The sequence below is a fragment of the Oxyura jamaicensis genome, chromosome 11 (genome assembly GCF_011077185.1).
Source record: "Oxyura jamaicensis isolate SHBP4307 breed ruddy duck chromosome 11, BPBGC_Ojam_1.0, whole genome shotgun sequence".
In the NCBI taxonomy this organism is placed as follows: domain Eukaryota; kingdom Metazoa; phylum Chordata; class Aves; order Anseriformes; family Anatidae; genus Oxyura; species Oxyura jamaicensis.
This window is the reverse complement of record NC_048903.1, coordinates 10,693,896-10,714,231: the sequence shown is the minus strand read 5'-3', so window position 1 is coordinate 10,714,231 and position 20,336 is coordinate 10,693,896. Positions and strand designations below refer to the sequence as shown.

Below are 20,336 nucleotides of genomic sequence, written 5' to 3'. Positions count from 1 at the left end.
GCACCTGGCCCGGGAGAGGGGGGGGGCACCCCCGGGACACCCCCGGGGCCCGGCCGCCGCCTCCCCGCCGGGCCCGCAGCCCGGGGGCCGCCCGGCCGCGCTCCTCCTCCTCCTCCCCCGCGGCCGTGCGGGAGCGCCAAGCCGTGACTTCACCGGGGGGAGGAGAGGCGCGGGGCCGGGGCCGCCCGCCCGCCGATTGCATCATGCGCGCCGCTCCCCATGGCCGCCGCAACGCCACCGCCACCCGCCGCGGCAACGGCAGCGGGCAGAGCCCGGCCCAACCCCGCGCCCCGTGGCAGCGCCCCCCGCGCGGCCGGCCCTTACCTGCGGCGGCGGCGGCGGCTACGGGAAGGGGAGGGGGGGGGGGCGCGGCCGGGCCCGAGCCTCGTCGTTAAAGCTCCCAGCGCGGCCCGAGCGGCGATTGCGAAACCCGCCCCGCGCCCGCCCGCCCCCGAGCCCCCGCGCCAGCCAATCGGCGCCCGGCTGCCCGCCGGGGTGACGCAATGCCCGCCGCGATTGGCAGCCACAGCGGCCAATCCGACCCCTCCTCGGGTTTAAAGGGCGAGGCCGGCGGGCTGTGAGGTTGCTGCGGGACGGCCCCACCTCGGCGCCCTGAGGCGCTGCGCGAGGCCCCGGCCTGGCCCGCGGGCGCCATCTTCTCACCTCAGCCGCCGCGGGAGGCCCGCGCGAGGCGGGGAGCGAGCCGGAATTATGGCACGTCCCGAAATTGTGTTGGCTATTCGTTCGTTTTTCCCCTTGTGAACACCTAAAAACAAATAATATAACAACGACTAAAGGTTTAATACAGGTTAGGAAACACCTGTGAGGTAGTTAAATGCCATAAGAGGGTTAGGCGCAGTTGTGTCTTGTCATAAAATGCCTCACGTCTTGTGGAGGATGGTTTGGGCCATTAATGTTTTTCAGAGGCTTCAGCTCACATCGCCTGAGCTCTGCCTAAACAAGATTACAATAAAAGAATACATATTTCCATTTAACCTGGAGGTGCGTAAAATGTATCTAATAGCTCTTTGAAGGGGAAATGTGTACTTGAACAAGGAGGTGTGCGTGTTTGCAGTGGGCAGCTCCAAAAATTATCGGTTTGTAAAGTAAGGAAGGTATGAACAAGTTTATGTGCACACATAATGAAAAGAACAGTGTGGAAAAAAATTGTTTAAATGCAGAGAGAGCGTTCCAGTCTGTGTGGTACTCCAGTTTAGCACGTAGACCTACCTGGGGAAACCTCGATGCAAAAGAAGTGAGAATAATCAGATTTGTGAACACAGTTGCAGAGCTTGATTACATAGATATTTGTATTTGCCATTTTAATGGCTGCCTGATGCTGAGTGTTTTTGTTGTTGTTGTTTTTATAAAGCCCTGTGGAAAATAAACCACATTTGCAGAAGAATTCTGTGGATTAGTCTGGGCAAACAGTTTTACTCAGCTCATTACCGTGAAGATACTGTTTCCTTGTCAGTCATCAAGTATTTGCTTTAATATCTCAAATGTTTTTCTGTTTCTCAGTTGAAACTGCTATGTTTTCTCTGGCAATGACTCATCCATCTGTAACTAGAGCAAAAATTCCAGGTAAGCATTAAACATTATCCTCTACTTAAAATAGTTAAGTAGGTGTATGCTGTTAGAGTGCTTTCCTAGGATTTTAAAGTACTTTATCACCATTTATTCATTAATCCTCATCAAAGAAAGATGGAGAAAATAAAACATAGACAAACTCATTCTCATTCGGTCTGATTATCTTAAACGTTAAAGCCCATAGGTAAGTCGATGCATATAAGGAGCTCCAATGCTTGGTTGGCATTGTATCCTATTACAGGAAAACCATCACACAGTGTACGTAAGTGTTTGCAAGAGAGTATTTTTCTTTCCCACAGTACAAATGGATTATGGTGGAAGGAATTTAAAAAGTAATCACAAAATATATGGACTGCTGCTCTTGAGGCATGGCATTGAAATATACACCTTATCTGCTTACTGTCACATATGAATTACACAAGCTGTGTCAGTAGCTCTGGAGTCCGGTGTCATGAGCTGGCCTGTCCCTGCTGGGATGGAGTCCTTCTCGCTCTGATTCTGGATGTCTTCCTGTAGCAACAGTCTGCCTGTAAGACTACAGATAACATTGTAATAGCAGCTTATTTTCACATGCATAGTCCAGTCTTATGGTTCTTTAAAGACTCCAGTTCCTGAAAAAAAAATTACAAAAGTTTTCAGCATCTTCAAATAATATATAGCAAATCACAATTCAAGGCAGAAAAACTATTGAGGAAACAGAAGCTATTTATGGGAATTGGAGGCAAAAGGTGTAAAGGGGAGAGGAGGGAAGTTTGAGGGAAATATCCCCATTTATTGCTTGTTCAGTTAACACTTACAAAAACATTTAAGAAGTTTTCTGCAGTAGAACTCAGTGTGAAAACTGTTTTGTCTCTGAATCATTTTTATTGTGTATTTCCAGTGTTTATGTTTGTTACCTGTCTGTTCATGGGCAACTATTTCTTTGTCCTAAAATAACCATACAAACAGACTGGACTACAACCTACACTTTTTTCTTTTTCTTTTCTTCTTCTTCTACAAGCATTAGATTATTTGCCTGCATTTCCCTCGTGGATAGCCTTTTTACTTCAGACTTGCACATTCTGTTAAACATTTACGTTTCACACACGATTTAACTGTATAGTTTTTCCCTTTGGTGTAATTTAATGTCTTTTGAATTCTTCTAGCTGAGAATTCAGTCATTTACTTTCTTGTGATTTAGAAGAGAGGAAATTAAATATATATATATATATATATTACAAATACCCTCCTTACCCTCCTTAGGTACTATTTCAGGTAGTGATGTAAAGTGTGTTAGTGTGTTTGTGGGCAAATGCACTGAATGATACCAACACTTTCTGTCCTATTTATAGAGATTATCCAGAAGCTGAAGAGACAGATCTGTAATCCACTCCAGCAGCCTGTTAGTGTTCCAGTTTTAATCATTCAAAGATTGCAAAGTCATGATAGAATAGTAAACAAATGGTTAGAAAGCAGCAGTAGCAGTCACTTCTTGTCTGTTTTGACATAAGAAAAAAAAAATAGCTAACCTTCCTATTATCAGTCTTGTTATAAAAAGTTTTTCTTAGTAACTGCTACCCCTGTTCTGTTAAACTAGATTTGCTTGAAACTAGACAGAAAAATTCTGTGGGATATGATCACATTCCTTACGACCACCAAGCAGATGACATTTGTTTAGAAATATCCTAGCAATACAAAGTCTGTAGTGGATTTTTTCCCCAATCTTATTATTGCAAAACTCTCTTCTCTTAATAACCCTTGTATTTTGGTGTTACAAAATATATATTTTGCATTCAGAATTGACCTGCACCAGGATCAAAATCCTACTGTTAGAAATGTCTTTCAATCTGATTCGATAATTTGAACGGTAGAAACTTGTCTATTAATAGTTGATTTGTCAAGAGGTAGCCTTTTTGAATAGGTGAAGAGAAAGGAGAGAAAACATTGCTTAGTGGTGATTGCTATTTCAGGACTGCACTTCTAATTCTAGCACTGACTCACTACAGCCTTGGAAAGTTACAGTGCTTTTGTTCTAGCAAATACTAAGTAAAGAAAGGAGCCATTCTATTCAAATAGCAAACATCCATTTTATTGTAACGCTGCCTGGAGTTCATTTACAGGAAAAATCCAATGCTTTTGTTCTTTCTCTCTATGCAGCTAATAATTTTTGCAAGAAAGTATTTCCAGTTTCTAGTTCAGCATCTTTCAGTATTACTTTCCTTATTTGCAGTTATCAAAATATCAAAGCTACCCAAATATCTAGAATTACTTACACTGGTTTCTGAAAAGAGATCAACTCAATTACATGTGCAGAGTAAAAGGAATGTTTCTCCAGTGGAGGAGGACATAAAAAAAAAAAAAAAAAAAAAAAGCCAACAGCTGTTCCTTCTCCCACAACTTCAGTAGGCTATTGTCCGATAGCAAAATGAATCAGACTAACACAGACTAATACATCTTACAATGTATTAGAGAAAACTAATGCATTAATGATCTTTTTTACTAGAAACCCAAACTGTTGCTATCATAGGTGCTATATGCCATACTTTTCTCTCCACCTACCTTTTATTTTTTTATTTTATTTTATTTTATTTTATTTTAACATATATCCGTATCATTCCCCTCTGTCTTTAGAGTATTCCTGAGGACTTCTAAGAACATGACCAAACTATTCTAACTATATCAAAGTGACTAGATATTGATTAGAGTTCAGTATCTGCAAGTCCCTTCTAAGTCAGTGAAGCTGCTGGACTTACTATTTGTGACCTTGCATTCAAATATCTGAATATGGAATTGGAAGCTTTCTTGTAGGTATTTGAGTTTGGAAAAAGCAAGCACGTCCCTGAAGAATGCCTGATCTGTGGGGAATCTCTAAGTGTGTCACGTTAGTGATAGGACCAGAGGGAGCAGCATAGAGCTGCGACAGGGGAGGGTCAGGTTAGATGTTAGGAAAAGTTTCTTCACCAGGTGGGTGGTCAGGCACTGACACAGGCTCCCCAGGGCAGTGGTCACAGCACTGACCCTGCTGGAGTTGAAAAGGTGTTTGGACAATGCTCTCAGACTGTGGTTTGATTTTTATGTAGCCTTTGTGGAGCCAGGAGTTGGACTTGATGGTTCTTGTGTGACCCTTCCAACTCAGTATATTTTTTGATTCTTTGATTATCCCAAAGAGTTTGGGTCTCTGGAAGAGGATATAACAAAAAAAAAAGAAAAAAAAAAAGGAGTGCCACATTCTAACAAGGATTGTACAGCTTTGCTAACCTGTTTTTGAGCATTCTCTGGCTTTGCTCTGAAACATAGTGCTGCAATTAAAATTTGTGTAACCATTGTTGTGAATATCACTGGGGCATGGCTTGAGTTTTAGCTGAACTTCATTAATGGTTGTGCCAAGCTTAATGCAAACGGCATTTTTTTCTGTTATCTATAGAATGCAACAGTGATTTTTAGACTGCCACTGATCAATACTGTTTTTTATTTTCATGTGCATGTGAAATGTTAGGGTGAAACTGTATAGCTAAATATGAGTAAAAACAAAGTAGATAAATGGATTGAAAGGAAAATGTTATGTATCATCTGTGTATATATAAAATCTTGTTCAAAAGAGACTTGTTAGAACTGAACAAGTCTGAGCGAGAATTAATGGCTCACACCTGGGAATAAGAGGTGAATTCTCAAGTATCCAGGTTTAGTAACTGCCACACCTGTCCTGTATTCCCAAAAGCATAAATGAGGTCTGCAAGGATTTAGATAGCTTAGCTTCTGAATGCACAGTGCCATGGCTCTTTTCCAAGGCATCATCAGTCACTGCATGAAAATCCCCACCCATAATTACTAGGGCATTATTTGTCACAGGGTATACTCTAATGAAGACTTCACCTTATTCATATGATATCAAGAGGAGTAAATAGTTTTAGGGATGAATTTTACCCTGACTTTGAAATGGTTCTTTACAACAGAACCCTAGAGTACCCTTCCAGAAAAGCACTGAAATTGGAAAGGCATAACAGTTTCATCTTCAGTCCCACAGTACTGGGAGAACAAGGAGCCAAACTTATTTTTTATCAATGTCTTTATGATTCTCTGTAACCTATATATAGTTTCTGAAATACCATAAAAAGCACAATGAACAACTACGTGAAAAAAGAAGCCAAGACCTTGTCGGGGAGGGAGGAAGTATGGTTCACCTGACTGTTTACCCTGTTTCACTTCTGATCATACAAATGAACAGAAAGTTAGTTAGTTATGCCTGGATTATACAAAATATGCAGGAGGGACGTTTGAGAAAGTGTACTGGCAATTGCAGAATATCTGTCATTGAGCTGCTGCTAATAATATCTAGGATAATTTTGTGCTAGATAATCAGTGATGGTGGTATTTTTGTCAGGCAGGTACAATGTCTCTCTTCTCCCCAAGAGAAAGTAAAGGAAGTGCTTGGTGCCATCGTCCTTCCAGAAGGCTGATCATCCCAGTTTGGTGAGTTAACTGGCAAAAAGGCCTTTTCTTTTCCTGCATCCTGAAATGGAAGCAGAATTAACAGAAACAGTGGGGCACAGCTCTCTGCTCTTTGGCTCTGAATACTCTCTTAACACATTAGAGACTCCCAGAGGAGCAAAGCAATTACATTTACACATGCAGGCACCTGAATATCTCTGTCACAGCAAATTTACCAGATACAATCTAGCATTAGGTTTCTATTGAATATAAACGCTGCAGCCAAATCTATGGGGGGGAAACACTTTGGTAACATGTCCCAGGACAACAGTGTCACTGGAGGAGGGCTCATCTGATTTTCTCTCCTCTTGACTGTAAGTAGTTCAGATTTCCCTCTGATAGTCAGCAAAAGCTTTATGTCCCTTCATCTCTAGTCTACACAAAGTTCATGTTTCTGTAGCTCACCAGTCTTAAAAAAAAAATCAGCAAATCTCTGTAGGAAACTGTCCTTGATCTGATTTGTTGTGCCATTGTGCAGGGTTCTCCTGCTCATTTTTTATGTTTTGGTGTTTGGTTTGTGTTTTTTTTTTTGGTCAGAAGATTATTAGGAATTTTGCCTGAGGACAGAATTCCATATCAGCAATATCACAACAAAGTTGATGTTGGTGAGTCATAGGGGAAGAGCCTGTCTGTGAAAATAGGGAAACAAAAAAGAGTAACATGCAAAGAAAAATTGATGGAGGCACTTCAAAACACTATGGACCATGTGGTGCAGATTCTCTGTGCACATGCACTGGCAGTCAATACAAATGCCAATAGTCACTCAGCAGAAGCTTAGACTTACTCTCCTAAAGTGTCCCTAAAGACTTTCTCCACATATATTTGCTGAACATACACATTGCAAAGAGGACTTTAGCAAGGTGTATACAATCCTAGAAACCTTCAAAGCTCTGCAGTGAGTGTGGTAACAATTACAATCGTGTGTGCAGGTTTTTGAGGCCCTCCTTCAGGGAGTACAGGTATTGCTTTTAAGTCACCTACAGTTCCAGTGGAAATGTGGTTTGGCAGTTGGAGGAAAGGACTTTGCTTACCAGGAAATGAAATTACTGGAGGTGCATTGTTTATGTGTACTTTTACCTCACATCATCTTTTTCCTCTTTTCTGAAGCCCTTTGACATTAAGGGACCCTGCAGGAGGGACAAAATTGAGGCTTGCAAAGTGTGTCCTGGTGTTTGCCTTCCTGTTAAAAAAAAAAAAAAAAAGACAGGATGAGTGCACACAGGTGTATATGTATGTGTATTCCTGGCAGCAAGATGTGCATGGGCAACCAGTCCCAGAGAACGCCAGCTATAAGGGACTGCCTCACTTCTAACAAGCTAATGTGGAATGTTGTGCTATGCTGATGCCATAAATAACTGGAAAGCCTTGGGTACAAATGCCAGTGCCTTGAGCACAAAAAGTTTATAACAAAACATTTCAGTTACATAAACACCATCCTAATGTGGGGACACTTACTAAACCATACTCTGCAGCATCAACAGAGAATACTGCAGCGTATTCTGAAGCCATCTGTATGTCTTTGGATTTCATCATGTGAAGGGACACTAGTGACTGTAAATTTAATGGGAGTTCACAGATAGCTCTAATACTTCATGCTATAGCAGCGTTGGTAGCTGAGCTATGGGAAAGCTGAAGAGCATGCGTGCTCTTACTTAGTATTTGGATGTTTTTAAGTAGATTTCTAGAAAGATTTTCAGCCAGTTTAGAATTTGATACATGCCATGTATTCTGCTAATCCACCACCAGACTCATTTTTTAGTCTTCAAAACATGTAGAGCTGAGGACTCACAAGTTTTCCAGTCCTGCAAGGGAGGTTGACTGAATAGCTCTGACCTACTGAGAGAAATACGCCAAGGGGCACTGGGGCATAGTGTGGTGTCCTGAATATTGAATTTTCAGTTGGTGTGTCAGGAGATATGAGCTCTACCTCAAGGATTACCCATGCTTTGCACGGTTAGCCTTTTCTTATAAAAGACATATATTTGTTTTCTATAAAGGCATATTTTTTGTGTAACCAGTGGACTCAGCAGCTGAGCTTGCGCAGCTATGTGCAAGGAGACCCATAGTGCTTTCCACTCCCATAAAAAAAAAAAAAAAAAAAAAAAAAAAAAAGAAGGAAAGAGCCCTTTAACTTTTCTCAGTGGCATGCTGAGCTGGGTAACCAATGTTTCTTTCAGTTAATTAATAAAGGAGAAAAGTCATTCCTGTGTGGTGAGGGATCTAGAGACACTACTGAAGATGCAAATGATCTCTTGATGGCTTAAGTTAAATGTAAATAATTCATAAGCCCTGCACTTAGTTATATAAATATTTGCATCTACTAAACCTTTCTAGAGGTCCCAGAACATTCATGGTATTGTAGGATAGTCCTTTCTTTTTTTTGTGGAAAATACTGATCCACTACCAACTGTACTGTCTTACCCAACCTAAATACTATCTGTGTTGGCTACGGTAACTGTCAGGAATTGTTTCTCTAACAGAGATCTACAGGTTTCTGTGCTAAGTTAGACTTTTCTGTCCTCCTCTTTTGGCTGCTGAGTGTAAAATGGCACATAACAATTATGAATCCTTTCCTATATTGTATTTTAAATGATTCAGCCTTCTCATGCCATGAGTTCTGTGGCATGCAGGTTTTAAAATCATCTTCCTTTTAAAATCATATATTTTAATAAAATAAAGTCCAGTACTACAGCACCAAATACTAGAATGTTTCATAATTCTTTTTAGAACCATACAACTCCTATTATTAAAGATCTGAAGTGTTTGCCTGCTTTTAAAGAACATAAGACTTATTTTTCTAAAATTGACTTTTCTGTGTTAAATTTTACTTTATGTTTACCACATTTATGTCATAGATATCAGCAGTTTGCACTACTCACTTTCCCTGTTAATAGAATGTTGGATTTTTTTGCATTATGAGGACCTGATTGGATAGCTGGTTCCTTTTTTACTTAAACACAAGAAGTTTGCAAGGGCTTTTTGTTTGGGACTAGAAACCTCTCAGCCTCAGCCCTGGGCTTTTGCTGAATGATTAGCTTTGATTAGACTTAGTCCCACTATTAACTGTATGAACCAGTTGTACATGACATTGTTGATACTCCAAGCTGAGGGGCAGTGACTTTTCAGCATGGCTTTATGAGCGTTTAGATGTGAAAACTTCTGGCAAACAGACCAGCACTGTCGTTGGATATTTACTTTTTGAAATATTTTTGCAACAAAAAACACATTGTTATACTTCTCTAAAATAAATGAAAAATATGATGGTGTCCATCAGAAGTCCTGTGTGATTTTTTTGGACTTCAGCAAGGCTTTTGACACGGTCTCCCATAGGATCCTACTGGACAAAATGTCCAGCCTAGAAGAGAGGGATCTGGGGGTCGTGGTAGACAGCAAGTTGAATATGAGCCAGCAGTGTGCCCTGGCAGCCAGGAGGGCCAACCGTGTCCTGGGGTGCATCAAGCACGGCATCGCTAGTAGGTCAAGGGAGGTGATTGTCCCGCTCTACTCTGCGCTGGTGCGGCCTCACCTCGAGTACTGTGTGCAGTTCTGGGCACCACAGTATAAAAAGGACATTCAACTGTTGGAGAGTGTCCAGAGGAGGGCTACGAAGATGGTGATTGGCCTGGAGGGGAAGACGTACGAAGAACGGCTGAGGTCACTGGGCCTGTTCAGCCTGGAGAAGAGGAGGCTGAGAGGAGACCTCATCACAGTCTACAACTTCCTCGTAAGGGGGTGTCGAGAGACAGGAGACCTTTTCTCCATTAACACCAGTGACAGGACCCGCGGGAACGGGGTTAAGCTGAGGCAGGGGAAATTTAGGCTTGACATCAGGAGGGGGTTCTTCACAGAGAGGGTGGTTGCACACTGGAACAGGCTCCCCAGGGAAGTTGTCACTGCACCGAGCCTGTCTGAATTTAAGAAGAGATTGGACTGTGCACTTAGTCACATGGTCTGAACTTTTGGGTAGACCTGTGTGGTGTCAAGAGTTGGACTTGATGATCCTTAAGGGTCCCTTCCAACTCAGAATATTCTATGATTCTATGATTCCTCTGTTTTTATTTGTATGAATTCTGATAATATTTATTTAAAGCACTCAGTAGCTCTACTGTCAGCCACCTTTAAAAACTAAGCATAAGGAATGATTTGTTCAAATCACCATACTTTGAGGTAGCCAATCCAGTTTTCACCTAAAACTTTAAAATGTTCTTGCTACCTCCTGACTTTAGTTTCTATATTTTTATGGGACTGTGATACTCAGGAAAAATCTACTGATCATTAGACTGACCTGGTTTGTGATTCCCCTTTATTGCACATAAGATAAAGACTTGTTTTATGCAAAGCATGACATTCCCATTTGAACAGAAAAATGTAAAAAGGTCTCACAGAAGTCGTGCAGTGGTGAGTAATGCCTCATTTTTATTAACAAGACTGCTATGCCGAATGTTACTGTGTGTAATCTGTCTTTCTATGAAGGCTTAGAAGGCAGAATAGATGTTATCTCAGCAGGTAGGAGTGCCAGGTCCTTTCACTGGGTGTTTTCAAGTGAGCTTTGGAATCTCTGCAGGGAATGAAGGGCCATGTCTCGCATCACCTACCCCTGCTTGCATGAGAGAGCCTCTGCTGCCCCATCAGTGTGCTACATGGGCAGTCTTGGGGTGAAATCACACTGTAACAGGGTCAACATGCTGCAGATGGGAACTTCAGAGCTGTATTTCAGCTTGCAAGTGTAAGCTGCCTCTTAAGTCTCGTCTTTGTGCAGCGGTTATTAGGAGAGCCATGGAAATTCTGATGCCAGAAGTATCTCTACTATTAGCTTGGAACTGATAACAAAACCGATAATTTTCAAACTGAGATTGCCTCTGACTTGCTTCCTTCCTCAGTGCATCTGTTGTTTCCCATGTGCTGGCTGCTTCTTTGATCATGTTTAGGATTCATTTGTGATGTCACCAGGCAACTCTAAGAACTTTGCAAAGCTTCCTTGTGACTCCCTTCCTTCTCGGTACCTTTGACATTTTTCATTTGGTAGGCCAACTCCTGCTTAGATTACTCATGCCAGTAATCCCTGGGCTGGCAGTGGTATAATTAGAGAAAGCTGAGTTTGGCCCAACAGAGAGGTCAGACTTTCAGATACTGCTCAGCATCTACACTGAGCAGTGAAACTGTTTTCTATTAGTATAGAGTCAATATTTTTAAAACCTGAAATTTCAAAACACTAGTTAAACGTGGCCCCAAAACATTCTGCCACTGAAGACAATTGCTTTGTGATATTCATACCATAAGGGTAGTACCAAAGGTGCATAGTTCTTATATTTCCATGTCTTAGTCCTTAATTACATAGATATTTAGAGCATTGAATGTTTCCAGGCTGAGAATCAAAAGCTATGAGCTGGGTAGGGAGGCTATCCCATTGTCTGACTTGTGAGTCACACAGTAACTTAAGCATAAGAGAAACGTAAAAAGCCCATCGGATCCTTGAGTTCTCCGAGAAGCCTCATGCCCTTCTCATACAGCTGAAGTCTGCCACAGGGTTAGCAATATGTTCACCTGTGGAAGGACAGCAGGAGGCTTTCCTACCCATACTACACTACAGAATGCAACTTTTTGCCACATTTTCACTCTAATTTAAAGCCTTGTCAGTCTCACCTAAAGAGGAGTAAATTTGATTTAAAGATAAAGTTGATTTACAGACAACATGGACAAATTAGTCCAAGTCAGGGACTCAGTTTTGTGACAGAATGTGTCACATACTAAAATACCTAATTAAGAAACAGCAAGACCTTATTTTTTATAAGCTGGTCTTCCTCTTCTTTTCCTGTCCCATCGCTCTCACATTTTATATCTTGTTCTGATTGTAAATTCTTTGTATAGCAAAGAGTCTCTTGCTTTATTTATGGAAAGTGCCTAAACTATTTTGGTATTTCCATAATTCTGAAATTTTAGTTTTTGCAGATATGTTTAGAATAATGTCCACAGCTCAAACAAGAACTACTTGGAAAAAGTGGAAAAGCCTGAGCCATGCTGTACCATTGTCTTTTTGAAAGTCCTTTGAGGTCAGCAAAAAGTGGCACCTAGGTTAGTGGCAAGGTTCGTCATTACCTAAGTGGCCTTCTTAAAATGTATTAGTCCATCTTTTCAAATATACCTTCTGAAAACTAGATGATTTGTGGCTGGCTTTACACAGTGTCTGTACACATTGCCAAGGTTATACTTACCCTAATAAACCGCCTTTTGCATTAAAATAACAGGTATGAATCATGTTACAGGATGACTGAATGTTTTCAAAGGATTGATGCGGTCAGAACACAGGTGTAATAGACAAATGGGTATTTTCCTCCTGTGATTCTGGTACATTGCAGGGTTCTTGTAGGTGTACAACAGTTGCCAGTATAAGTGTTCAGCCTTACACTTTAGAGTTGCAAGTGAATATTTTAGGAGCAGCTGATAATCATAACACACTTTGGGTATCGGAGTGAAGTACTCATACAAGAGAGGGGCTCTTTCTGTTACTAGTGAGATTTTGTTAAATAGTGATGCTAACCCAGGTGTACCATCCAGCTGGTTTTACGCATGACAAGACCATCAAGACCCTCTCTGTGTTATTTCAGAATCTGTTTTTTTTAGGTACAGTTCAGAACATTCAGATTTGTGAGCCTAAGTTCCCTACATAGCTTGTGTAGACACTTGGATGCCATCTAAATTAAATGCCTGAAGTTGGTGTCACATGTGTGCAAACAGACATAAGAAGCTGTGGTTCAGTTTGCTAGATTTACCAAGAGACTAAATCTCCTTTCTTGGATTATGTCTTGGATGACTCTGTGAGAAGTAGCTAGCCATCTACTAAGAGTTAAAATCTCCAGAGAGTCTTTTGAGAACATTCTGCCCCTAGAAGTGGAGTTGGAAACTGATTTCAGAGTATGGTGCTAACTGCCCTATTACTGTTCTGCATAATTTGTCTGTTATCTAAGGTTTGTGCTGGTTCCCACTCAGATCAATGAGCCTTCAATTCAGCAGAGTAGGAGTAAGTTCTAGAGGAGGAGTAAGAACACTTTTCCACCTCCCGGGAAGATGTAACTATGAATGAATAAAAGATTGTGAGCCATTTGTGGTGATAGAAACCACTGAAGTTTGTAAGGTAGACAGAGGATTGAAAAGTGATTCAGGAAGGAAAGAAGGAAAGTCTTTGTTTAGTCTGAAGTAAAAGTCTAGAGAGAGAATGTATGATTTGTGGATAGGGCCAAATATTGAGCAATGAAAGTATTCAGAATATTCCGGGCACCATGAGTACGGTCACTAAAGTACAATCCTAACTACAAAAGAGGAACTATCTATTTAATGGCTCATTAACTATGTAAAACTTGTGAATGGGTAAACTGCTTACAGTTTCACACCCTGGTTGTATGTGATTACAGGTGACAATTAGGAAAGATTGACTTAAGAGTCCCGTGTGAATGGATGCAAGCCAGTATTCAGGCAGATTATGGAAGTGGAAAGGTGCTCCCAGTCAGTAGCATGGTAATTGCGAAGGTACGGAGCTCTTGGAGAGGAGTCAGCAGTTAGTTGAGCACAAGGACAGCAAGGGTTGAAGACACGGTCGCAGAGACCATGAAGCCAAGGGCAATGATATGAAAAGGGAACTGGAAGATAGTATGGATTTGATTTCATTCACCTTGGAGTAGTAAACACTGTTTCTGCAAAGGAGAAAAGCTGTAACGATAAGTAATTAAATCATCTGTCATTAGACCAAACTGTGCACATCAAAAATGGTGATCAGTCACCAGCTGCCTTTCCCAGCTGAAGGGATGGTCCTGGTTGACTTGTCATACCATGCTGCATACTGATCTACCAGCCTCTGAGGCTTTGGCACATGTAGCTTTTTCTTTTGCAAATTGTCATGTGTGGCAGTTTTTACATGTACAGTATCATGTTTTCCCTCCCTAGGGCAAAAAACACAGGAGAGGGGAGAAGTTTGTGTTTCATTGCACCAGAAGAAATAAGACAATACATTGCCAGCTCCTTATTCACGTATAAAACTTCTTCTCCTTCCCTGCCTACTCCCTAGTGCACCCATGGCACATCTTTGTCCCTAGCTGAGGCTAACATCCTCTCGTCACTCCCAGGACAGCCGTACTGCCCTTTCTGCTCCATAATGCACTCGGGGGGGGGGGGGGGGGGGTGCAGATATGTCCCTAGCCAGATCTGTCTCCTTTCTCCTCACCCCTTTTGCAGGTAGGAAAGCAGAGGGGTTGGGCTGTGCTGGCAGGAGTTTTGCATGCAGACAGGACATTCTGGAGCTTTGTCAATAGCAGTGAGATGCTCTAGTTTAACAAGGTAGTAAAATAAACTTGTAATGACACTTTGATTCTTTACTCGGCTGCTACATGCCAGGTTCCGTACTCCCAGACTGGTGGATCAGAAAGAAGAGCGCTGCTGTGCTGCCCATGCAGCCAGCCAGGATCCTGGAGCAAGGCAACCTGTGGGAGCCAAAGGCCTGTGAACAGCACAGGAGCTGAGTTCAGCCGACAGGAAGAGAGTCCAGCTCTCTGGTGTTATTAAAAACTGTCAAAAAATTCACTTCAAAATTCAGCAGGGTTATTTACATCCCCCCATGATTGTGATTTTCTTTTGTTTCCGTCCTTACTAGGAGAAGCCAATACAGCTGACTCTGTATAAATGACTTTGGGTGTTGGAGTATAGGGTTTTGGAGAATTTTCCAGTCCTTCCCTGGTGAGATCTGCTTTGAGATGGAAGAATAGCACCCTCAAGAGTTGACAGCTGTGCTGCTTCAGCGATCCATAGCATGCAACATACGTCCTTCCCCTTTTAGTTAAATTAACTCACTGACACACACAGCTGAAGCAACGAGACAGAAAATTTTCTCTTGCCATTACATTTTAAATATTTGGTATCGGTCACTGCTGATAGGAGTGAGAAAATCTGCATTTGTGCTTGTCTGAGGGATGAACTGCTTCTAAACATTTTATTTGCCTTCAAAAAATGAGAGACAATAAAAATAAGAAATGTTTTATTTATCTAAATCTGGGAACTTCATTTTATACCAAATTAAAAAAAAATGATCAGGAATTAATGTCTTTGTGTAAAAAGGGATTATTTAAAAGTTCTTAACTTAGATAAAAGGGGTCTATGTAAAAAGTACTGAGCAAACCAGTCCTTAAATTGTGGGGACTTGTTCGTTAATTACAGTAATTAGGAATGGAATCTGATCCTAAACTTTCTGATTTACTTTGAATTTCTTTTAATATGTGGTTAGGCCTGAAATTCAGAATGATTATAAAATGTGAGAGCTTTTTAAGACTACAGAGGCATAGGTATTGTTATTAAATGGCAAACGTAGTTACACACTTCTGCTGTTTCACGCAGCTCTGACTTTTTATTTTAAATGTGCCTGGCCTATTCCTGTAGAGTCCACTGAGGCCTCCAGAAAGCTGGGAGTATGAGCTAGTCACCACTGCTGCTTCCAGTGACATTCTTCCCAGTAGGCAAAAAGTCAAGTTCTGGATTTGTCGCTTTTCTGTGAAGGGGTTTACTGGGGTAGTGCCCACAGAATTTGGCCAGCCAGATGCATCTGGGGACGTGTCGCTCTCCACACTGAAACATCCAAAGCTTGTTTCTGTCACAGACTTGGGGCTTTTACTCCGTATCGTGACTTTGCTCAGAGTTCTTACGGGTGTTTTGCTTGTTCAGACAGTGGCCTTTCTAGCCACTCTTACATGTTGAAATATAATTTCAGAAGATACTCACCATTTGTAAAATGAATTTAGGATTTTAATTGTTTTCTATTGTTATTGAAAGGTACTTTCTGTGGTCAGAAAGCCAGCTGAGTGCTGCCTTCCTTCAGCTCATGGAACAGAGGTTCACGTGTGTACTGTGTGATACAAAAAAAATGGGTTCTAGGTACATTGTAATATTGTTTCCAGATTAAGATTTTGTCAATTACTGTTAGTTGCAAGGAATCTGACAAACCCTTTCTGAGCAAGCAACTTGCTGTCACAAGTTTCTCTTTTAGGACACCTAGGACTAAGAAATACAGCATTTTTTTTTCCCCAGCCACAGCTACGTTTGAATTCTTCTCTGCAGATCTTCCTCTGGCAGTTGCCTGCACCTGCTCCAGCAGCCTTGACATGTCCTTTCTCTGTGCCCGTTTCCAGGTGACCCGGACCACCAGAGCTAAGTGCTGGGGGGCTTCCCGACGCGAGGAGGTAGGCAAGGGAGCCCCGATACACCTCGTCTGTGGGCTGCGGGATGGCGACGAGAGGAAATCCCGGGCATCCTCACCCCTGCCGAGCTGAGGATGCACACCCGGCTCCTCGGAAGGCTGCGCCCAGGAGCAGGTAGGTCCGTGCGGCCCCGGACGGAGGGTGGGCGGCCGGGACCCGCGGAGCGCCGCAGGCCGCTGGAGTATCGCCTGCTCCCGGGCCACCTGGCTGCTGCCGCCCCGCCGCGCCCCGGGTTTATCCCGGGTAAGCGCCGGGAGCCGTGCCGCGCTGCGGGCAGGCTGAAATTACACAGACCTGCTCCATTCGGGCTGCGGGACCGGGAGCGGAGCACAGCCACGCGTCCACCCCGCGTCGTGCCAGCCTGCGGGCAGGGGCAGCCGTCGGAGCGGCCCCAGCGGCCCGAGCTGTACCGAGCCGAGCCGGGCAGCCCCAGTCGCCCCCCGCCCCTGCGCGCTCCCCGGCCGGGTCCTAGCGCCGCTCGGGGCCGGACTCCGCGGGTCGCCACTTCTGCCGAGCCGGGCCGGGCCGGGCCAGCCGCGCTTCGCAGGTGCGGCGGGATGGGGCGCTCCGGGCACAAAGCCCCTCGGCTGGAAAAGCGCTTCGGTCCTGCGGCAAACCCGGCGGGGCTCCCCCGTCTCCCCCCGTCTGACCAAATATTTGTGATCACTGGCGGGCGGTGCTGAACTTTGAGACTTTCTCCGCGGCGCCGCCGGTGGGAGGGCGCCGACTGGCCCCGGGCACGCAGGGGGCGACAGCCCCGCTCCTGGCACCTCCCCGGGAGCTTCGGGCAGCTCGGGGACACCCCCTCCCGAGGGCGCAGCTCAGCGCCGGGAGCCCACCGAGCTCGGGGCGGCTGCCGGAGGCGGGCGGGCGGCTGTGCCCGTCCGGGGCGCTAAGACCCGGCTGCGCGGTGGTCAAAGGTTCCCGGCAGGAGGTGGACACTAGAGGGCGATCCCCGGCCCTGCTGCGGGGGTGTATATATACGGCTCACAGGACGCGATCAAGCCACTAGCAACAGGGCAGGCAGGCAGCGAGCGGAGCTCGGCCGGGCTGGGGCGGGGGACAGGCTCCGGGCGCGCCGAGCCGCGCCGAGCAGAGTCGTGCCGAGCCGAGCCGTGCCGAGCCGAGCCGTGTCGCTCACCGCGTCGCTCACCGCCGGGGGACCGCGGGGTGCCGCGGGCTTGGCAAAACCGCCGCCGCCGCCCCGTCCGAAACCTGGATTGCAGGAGCCCTTCACCATGCCCGGCAGACTGTAGGTGCTTCATGGAGCAAGCCAACTTCTACGAGGTCGATTCCCGGCCCCCGATGAGCAGCGGCCAGCACCACCAGCTCCAGACTCCCCTGCCCGGCAGCGCCTACAGCTACAGAGAGGCTCCCTCGGCGGCGGCACCTGCTGCGGGCAGCGCGGAGCTCGGCGACATCTGCGAGAACGAGAACTCCATCGACATCAGCGCCTACATCGACCCCGCCGCCTTCAACGACGAGTTCCTGGCTGACCTCTTCCAGCACAGCAAGCAGCAGGAGAAAGCCAAGGCCATCCTGGCCGGGGATTTCGACTTCCACAGCATGCATGGGGCCGGCGCCGCCGCTTCGGCGCCGGGGCACCAGCAGCAGCACCACCAGCAGCCGCTCTTCGGCTGCATGGCCGGCTACATGGACGGCAAGCTCGACCCGCTCTACGAGCGCATCGCCGCGCCGGGCTTGCGGCCGCTGGTGATCAAGCAGGAGCCCCGCGAGGAGGAGGAGGTCAAGTCGGCGGCCCTGTCGGCCCTCTATCCCCACCACGCCGCGCAGCAGCACCCCTCCCACCTGCAGTACCAGATCGCCCACTGCGCCCAGACCACCATGCACCTCCAGCCCGGGCACCCCACGCCGCCCCCCACGCCCGTGCCCAGCCCGCATCACCCGCACCACCCGCACCCCCCCGGCGGCCTGCCCGCCGCCGGCGCACTCAAGATGATGCCCGCGGACCACCGGAGCAAATCGAAAAAGACAGTGGACAAGAACAGCAACGAGTACCGGGTGCGCCGGGAGCGCAACAACATTGCGGTGCGCAAGAGCCGGGACAAGGCCAAGCAGCGCAACGTGGAGACGCAGCAGAAGGTGCTGGAGCTCACCACCGACAACGAGCGGCTGCGGAAGCGGGTGGAGCAGCTCACCCGGGAGCTGGAGACTCTGCGGGGCATCTTCAGGCAGCTGCCTGAGAGCTCGCTGGTGAAGGCCATGGGCAGCTGCGCCTAGCGCCGGGACTGCGGGGCGCCACCGGGTTGCCACGCTCACCTACATATACATATATATATATATATTATATATACTGGAGCGCAGCGATCTCAGATTGTTGGGGGGTGTTTTTTTTTGTTGTTGTTGTTTTGTTTTTTTTTTTTTGGCTCGGTTCTTTTTTTTTCCTTTTTTTTTTTTTTTTGAACAATTAACGACCAATAAAAGAAGCCAGGCAGCTGTAGTATTAAAAAGGTTTGTGCCTTAGGGATGACACACGAATAAGCTGAAAACATGGTGGGTTTTATAAGGAGAAAGGCGAGGGGAAGGAAGAAATAAAAAGCCCACATGTCTACACAGGGTAAATAACAATAATAATAATAGTAATAAAGCACATATAGCGACCCAGATGTGCCTTAAAAGCTGGCTGCAGGAGCTCTGGGGCTTTCTGTGCCCCAGCCTGGCAGGGTGCAAGGAAGCAGGGTGAGGCCGGAGGGGCCGGTGCTGAGGAGCAGGCAGCAGAGAGCACAGGCAGCAGGGCCCAATGCCTCTTGGAGCAGCGGGGGACAGCTGGGGGGCCCCAGCCTGGCCCCAGTGCCTCCAGGCCACCCTGGGACCGACGGACACAACCTGGACTGCCGGAGCAGCAGCTTGCGAGGGAGCACGGTGAGCTCCCCATCTCAAAAGGAAGAGTGGCAGCGTCTTGTACTGTATGTTACGACATGGCGAAGCACAAGTGAATAAATACCTATCAATGCGGGTATTTACTATGAACTCTCAGTGTATTTTGCTTTATTCCAGGACATTCAGCTCCTCTCCAAGTCTCTTGTCTGTCCAAGCTGTGCCTCATGTAATGTGAAAGCCTTTCTGTGTATACTAGCTACACTTTATTTTTATTGCATTACTTAGATCTTTGCCATCACATGACTTTCTTATCTGGTGACAGAGACTATGCCCTTGTGCTGCAACGTTATTTTATTATTTGTGTGGGTGGGTGAGTGCGAGTGTGCGCTGCGCTACCTCCAGCGTGGGCCCGGGCCGGCCGCTGCCTCCCCGCCGCAGCACCTTTGGACTCCGGAGCTTCTCCCCGGCAGAGAGCGGAAAAACAAAACAAACAACAACAACAAAAAAACAACAACACAAACCAACCAACCCAAACAAACCCCCTTCGCCGGAGCGCTCGTAGCTGGAGCTGGGCAGCAAGTCGGCCCGGGGCCGGGGCAGCGGGAGGGCAGCGCCGAGGGCGTGCGTGTGCTGGGGGCGTGTGTGCCGCGGGTGGATACCCAGCGGTGGGGTTGGGGGGGGGGGAGGGCTGCATATAAAGTTTGTCCGAAGTCCTGGTTACACTCATAAATAAACAGCATATATTCGACCATAACCGCCCGCCTCTCCGTGTGGTGCCACTTATTCCCCGCGGGCTGAGCAGTGCCGGCCGGCTCCGCCAGCTGCCTGCTCTTCTGCCCCGAGCCACGAACACGCGGCCGCCTTCTGGGACACGGCAGCTCCCCGCATGCCGCCGCTCGGTGCCGCGGAGCCGGCCGCCTCGCTCGGGCCGGGGCGGACAGGGCCCCGCAGCGCTCCCGGCCCGGCGAGGCGCGGCCCGGCCGCTCCCGTCTCCTCCCCTCCCCCGGGGAGTTTCGTCCCAGCCGGCCCGGGCCCAGAGACACCGCTCCGGGGCTCCCGGCCGGCCGCGGGGCCAGCCCCGGCCGCTGAACACGGGCGGGCGGCACCGCCGCGGGTCCCCGCCCCGCCCCGCTCCGCTCCGCCTCGCCGCGGCCGGGGCCGGGGCCGGACCGTGAGGGGAGGCGGCGCGAGGCCTGGCGGCGA

The 20,336-nt window shown here is 46.5% G+C and overlaps 2 protein-coding genes and 1 long non-coding RNA gene across 5 annotated transcripts in view; 2 read left to right on the top strand and 1 right to left on the bottom strand.

The window, feature by feature from the left end:
* The window catches only part of CEBPG (CCAAT enhancer binding protein gamma), an 11,235-nt gene extending 10,552 nt beyond the window's left edge, over nucleotides 1-683 (bottom strand). The window contains exon 1 of one of the 2 annotated variants that reach the window (XM_035337169.1): nucleotides 664-683. The gene's annotated coding sequence lies outside the window, so the exon portion shown is untranslated. Of the gene's footprint in view, nucleotides 1-324; nucleotides 458-663 lie in introns of those variants that run through there. The other variant, XM_035337167.1, reaches the window with a different exon arrangement.
* Nucleotides 676-20,336, top strand: part of LOC118172968 — a 46,487-nt gene continuing 26,826 nt past the window's right edge. For both annotated transcript variants that reach the window (XR_004753944.1, XR_004753945.1), the window contains exons 1-4: nucleotides 676-808; nucleotides 1,522-1,584; nucleotides 5,951-6,039; nucleotides 16,224-16,406. This is a non-coding gene — a long non-coding RNA (uncharacterized LOC118172968). The remainder of the gene's footprint in view (nucleotides 809-1,521; nucleotides 1,585-5,950; nucleotides 6,040-16,223; nucleotides 16,407-20,336) is intronic.
* Nucleotides 17,024-19,651, top strand: CEBPA (CCAAT enhancer binding protein alpha). The gene has a single exon (XM_035337165.1). The coding sequence runs from the start codon at nucleotides 17,556-17,558 to the stop codon at nucleotides 18,531-18,533; it is 978 nt and encodes a 325-aa protein (XP_035193056.1). The 5' UTR covers nucleotides 17,024-17,555; the 3' UTR covers nucleotides 18,534-19,651.

Coding starts and splice junctions, on each gene's coding strand:
- CEBPA (XM_035337165.1), top strand. CDS start 17,556: ATGGAGCAAGCCAACTTCTACGAGGTCGATTCCCGGCCCCCGATGAGC.